This window comes from Mastomys coucha, unplaced genomic scaffold (assembly GCF_008632895.1).
Source record: "Mastomys coucha isolate ucsf_1 unplaced genomic scaffold, UCSF_Mcou_1 pScaffold5, whole genome shotgun sequence".
In the NCBI taxonomy this organism is placed as follows: Eukaryota; Metazoa; Chordata; class Mammalia; order Rodentia; family Muridae; genus Mastomys; species Mastomys coucha.
The window spans coordinates 41733405-41738670 of record NW_022196911.1 but is presented as its reverse complement, the minus strand read 5'-3'; the positions used below and the strand labels follow the sequence as shown (position 1 = coordinate 41738670).

Sequence of the window (5266 nt, the reverse complement as noted above, 5' to 3'; positions counted from 1 at the left end):
GGTTTTTCGAGACAAGGTTTCTCTGTGTAGTTCTGGCTGTCCTGGAACTCACTCTGTAGACCAGACTGGCCTCGAACTCAGAAATCCGCCTGTCTCTGAATCCCAAGTGCTGGGATTAAAGGCGTGCACCACCATCGCCCAGCACAAATATTCCAAATTGTTAAGATTTTAATTCTGTAACTCCTTGCCCCCAAGCACTTTTTTGGTTAATAGATATTCATCCTGTCTCTCTTAGAAGCCATAGCACAGTATCTGTGTTCTACCAAATGTGTAAATCCCTTTCTGATGGGCCTTGTATGGAATCTGCATGCTAAGATGTAGGGCTATATTGTGTGTCCTCTCAGAACTGACTGAAATGAGCATGCTGGGCTTGAAACTGTGGGTGAAGTCAGTCATTGCTGAGAGGAGTCCCGGCCCTTACACCTCCTCAGTTTCACAGATGCTTAGAGAGATCTGAAGATCTGATACCTGCCATTCATATAGTGTTTCCATGGAAACGTGGTCTCTTTTCTGATCCATATTATCAGCGCAGCTGCCTCCTATTGGTGAGCTTTACTCCACTGCTTTACTCTGCCACATTCTAGTTCAGGAGAGTTCAGGAAAGGAGCCTCTACCTGGGGAAGCCTCTTGCAGGTACAACAGTAGAAGCTCTTTTCTCTTCTTACTTTACTGATCATTGCTTTCATCTTGATTTCCATATCTAGAAATTTCCACGAGTCCACCAACAAGACCTACAACTACAGGAAGACCGGCAACTATTTCAACAAGATCCACACATGTACCAACAACTTCAACCCGAGTCTCTCCCTCTACGCCTCCAACACTAGCACACACACAGACTCACAAACCAGGTAAAACCAAAGGTGTATCAGGGTCCAGAGTCCTTCTTATAAGAGAAGGTAGGACACACAGACACTGAGTCAAATCATAAGCTTACAATTGGTGAAAAGTTTTGAACGGGGTCCCGAACAACAGCTTCACAAAGCCTGTGATTTTTCCAGGCTCAAGCTGTATTCACCCACGGTTGTGTAACAGCTTGAAGATGGAAGACACCTGTCTCTCTTTACTAGATTCCCAGGGGATTCACTAGTAGCCAGATGTAGGTGGATTATAGACCTAGGGCAGCTGATGAGGATGGTGGGAATCTGGTCCAGCTGGGCATGTCTTTCTGATGAAGAAACAGGGATTATTGAGAACAGGGTCACTGTGGATCCTTTATGTCCATTCTGAAATTGTCTCACACAGCTGAGGCCATAGTTCAGTGAAGCTAACGGTTAGTGTTTCCTGAGCACTGGGCAGGAGTCTACATGCTTTTTGACACAGTGTTCATTCTCAGACAGCTGTCTGATATAGCTGTGGTCTGTCCCTATTGTTAGTGACAGGAACTGACCCAGAGTCAGAAAGTTCATGGTGGAGGTTATGAAGCTAGAAAGTGGCTGAGACTCTGTCCCTGTTCACTTGAGTCAGAAGCCGGCTCTTCTAACTCCATGGCCAGGCTTCTTGTTATGGATGCAGATATTTGGAGGGTTTGTTCTGTTTTCACATACTCACAAGAAAAGGCTTCAGAATACCCTCCTTTAAAAAGAGGCAGTGGAAGCCTTGTAACGTTTTTGCTCTAAACATCTTTTAATTCTTTAATGTTGCATGAAAAGTGCAAAATATATCCTTGGAAGGGGTGAAAAAACTCACATCAAATTTGAAGGCTTTGGTAAATGACTTTGTTGTGTCCAGATTGCAAAAGCCACAAAGTGACCACCAAGAACCACAACTCCAGTCCAAGCACATGAGAGATCTTTATTCAAGCTGGAGCTCGGGTCACAAACCCTCCTGATGGAGCAGGATAGGAGAGAAATCCCCAGTTCTAGGCGAAGAGGGTTTATGAAGGAAAAAAACCACAAGCAGGGAGGTTTCCAAGCCTTGGCATTACATGAGAGGTTGGTCTTTAAGCTAATTGGTTTACAGCACCTAGTTAAACCATAAGGAGGGAGCCTACATCAAAAAAGCATCTTGACCTGGGAAAGACTTGTTTCTAAGTCCACTCTGTTGTTATCCACTAGCTGCAGCTGCTATGTCTATTTTGCTACTGCCAGGGACATTTCATGATTTTTCTCAGACCTCAAGGGTGGGGGCCATGCCTCTCTAAGCTAACTTAGAATGGAGTCTTTTTTTTTTGTTTTGTTTTTCAAGACAGGGTTTCTCTGAGTAGCCCTGGCTGTCCTGGAACTCACTTTGTAGACCAGGCTGGCCTCGAACTCAGAAATCCGCCTGCCTCTGCCTCCCAAGCGCTGGGATTAAAGGCGTGCGCCACCACCGCCCGGCTAGAATGGAGTCTTAAGAACAAAAATGAGTTTATTCTGCTACCTCAGTCCCTTCAGTTTATCCTGCTCATGCATTTGAGTAAAGCTCTGAGGTTCATATTTCAAATTGCCCACAAGTAAGAGTTCAGATTCAATATTAATGGGTAGTAATGTGACTTAAGGATGGGGAAAAGCTTGAAATCCTGAAGGAAAGGTTAGGTCAAACCTTCTATATCTAGGAATGAAACAATCTATGTTCAAGAGGTTCTTGAACATTCCTAAAACCCATCCATTCCCTGAAGTAGAGCTCCATCCTGTAAAGCAGAAGAAGCCTCATAGGGTTTTGTGGTTGTTGTTGTTGTTGTTCTTGTTTTTTTTTTGTTTTGTTTTGTTTTTCTGATAGAGGAAACTAATGGGAGTCTGGGTGTACACATTTGTAACTCAATATTCTCAGGAGATGGTTATCTGTGGTTCCCCCATCTCCATGTGCCCTACATTTTCCCAGTACACTGTTGCGGTGTGTGAGAGAGTCAGAGGAAGTATGGAGGGCAGATCTTTCTCTGTAATGCCCCATCACCTAACCCTCAGCAAGGTAATGCTCCCCAGAGCAAAGCAGAGAGCAGAGCAAGTGTGTCTCTGGTTTCCTTGAGACTCCTGGCACTTTGATCTTGTGCCTTCAGGCTCCTGGGCTAAGTCTTACTGTGCCCATATCAGCCCTCTCTTGGTGAATGTTTTCCAAAAGCAAGAAATATAAGGACTGAAAGGGATTTAAGTAATCACATGGCCCATCAACTGCCTTGGATAGCTGTGCCTGACCGGAATCTTATACACCATCTCATTGATTGTTTTGTGGTAATTTATGTCACTGCTAGGTTGGGAAAACTCTAAAGTTCCTCTTAGGAAACATACAATTTATCCACCTTTCAGTTCGTCCACCAATACTAGCCACATTTCTTTTTTTTTTTGCCACATTTCTTTTGACAAGTTGTTGAACATTTCTCATTAGAGATATGATATTGTTAAAGTAAACTCCACAGTATTCACTCTCCTCGATATTGTTATAACAATAATAATATCACCTTTGTTTCCCAGCACAATGTTGAATGCTCAAGCATGCATTCCTAAGGGCTTATGTCAGGACCTTGAGGACGAAGGAAGGTCACTTTGCTAATGGATGTGATCAGCATTGAATTCAAATTTTGTCTGATTCAACTTCACCCTACTGAGTCACTTACTCTGATCCATGGAAGGGCTTACTTAAGGACCTAAGTGCCAAACAGAGCCTAGACTGTAGATGTTGGCTAAACCTAGTCATTGCCTTTGGCTGCTTGGAAGGGCTCTCCCAATGAGTAAAGCATAAATACTGGACTATAGAAAGGGTGGAAAACTAGGAGTCATCCAAAGAGCAATGCCAGCTTTGGTAGTTCTTAGGGACTTCCATAGATCTGCAGTATTTCCACTCAATGTATGGGTCCTGGGGAGGGGGGTTGCCAACAGAGTCGTCTGTCATTTGCAAAACCTAGAAATATATAATCATCTCATATCTGTTTCATATATAAACGCAGTTAAGGGGATTCTTGTTAGAATGTTATAATCCTTATATTCCCCAAATACTCAGTGGAAAGAGGATGCTGTATTTCATTCATAGACACACAGAAACAATGAAAACAATGTATTCTTTGCTACAAAATAGACAATTCAAAATACTATGAAAATTTAAATGTTCAAACCCTGCTGCTCAGTGACTCTACTGCCATATTAAGCCTTAATCCTGACAAGGTATAGGACATATTTGCCTTATGAATATTATTTACAGATGTAGTAAAAAAATTCTAAATTCTTGTATTTGCAATTAATTTTTCCTCCTGTTTACCAGACTGGAAAAACACTGTGACATACCCAGACAACTCTTGGAATAATAACACAGTAAGTATTCCTCCATAATTTGTTGACCATGCTCCCTTGTATATCTTTTGGGAAGCACATGGTATTTAAAAATTGTTTGTAATATTAGTCTACAGTCATTTGCGTCAAAATAGAAGAAGAATAAAAGAGAATCAGATTTAGTGGTCTATCCCTTAATTTTTGGACTCAAGAAGTTAATGCAAGATGTCAAATTTTTGAGGACAGCCTGGACCAGTAGGCAAGTTTCATTATGTGATAAGACCCTGTCAATAAATGCATATATATATGTATATATGTATATATATGCATATATATGTAGTTTGATGCTTAAAATAGGTATTTAAATTGAGGAAGTTCATTTAGGAACACCTAATATTGTTTTTCTACCCACTGACTATTCTCTGTGGAGCCGTATGCCTTACCTATGGACAGTCAGAACATAACAAGTAGATGCTGATGGTAAGACTCTTTTATTTGTGTTTTGAGACAGGGTCTCATTTAAACCAACTGATCTTGAACTTACTACCTAGCTGAGGATGACCCTGAACTTCAGATTGTGCTGCCTCTATCTTCCAAGTACTGAAAGCATAGTCATAGATGCTACCATATCTGTCCCCACCCCCTTTGAGGCATCACCTTATTTAGTAACTCAAGCTGGCCTGCAGCTCCTAATCTTCCTGCCTCAGCCTCCTGAGTACAGAGATGACAGGTCTGTGTCATCTTGCCTAGCCAGATACTCAAAAAAAAAAAAAAAATGTAATGCCTTATTTGATATGAGCATACAGTGGTCTGGCAGACATGGGAAGAATCTGCATATACTGTTAAATATCAGAAACCATGATGCACACGTGGCTAAGGGATCAGACTCTGGTTAGGTATAAAACAAAACAGACCTCATACTGAGGTTTTTCTTGCCTTGAGTTGCCTGTGAAACAACCATGGTAGTAGCAAGGTGGAACAAGTTAGAGTTAAGTTCAAAACAAGTAGTAGAAGAATCTGGACTCTGAAGATGTGAAGCTGTCTCTCGGTGCATTGAAAACGATGCACAGCAGCACACAGCATTG

At 41.8% G+C, this 5266-nt stretch overlaps 1 protein-coding gene across 1 annotated transcript in view; it reads left to right on the top strand.

Annotated features, from left to right (window-relative positions):
• The window catches only part of LOC116078641 (hepatitis A virus cellular receptor 1 homolog), a 14041-nt gene that overhangs the window by 4152 nt on the left and 4623 nt on the right, over positions 1-5266 (top strand). Inside the window, exons 3-4 of the mRNA XM_031354001.1 lie at positions 705-851; positions 4174-4223. Of these exons, the coding sequence (XP_031209861.1) occupies positions 705-851; positions 4174-4223 (197 nt within the window). The remainder of the gene's footprint in view (positions 1-704; positions 852-4173; positions 4224-5266) is intronic.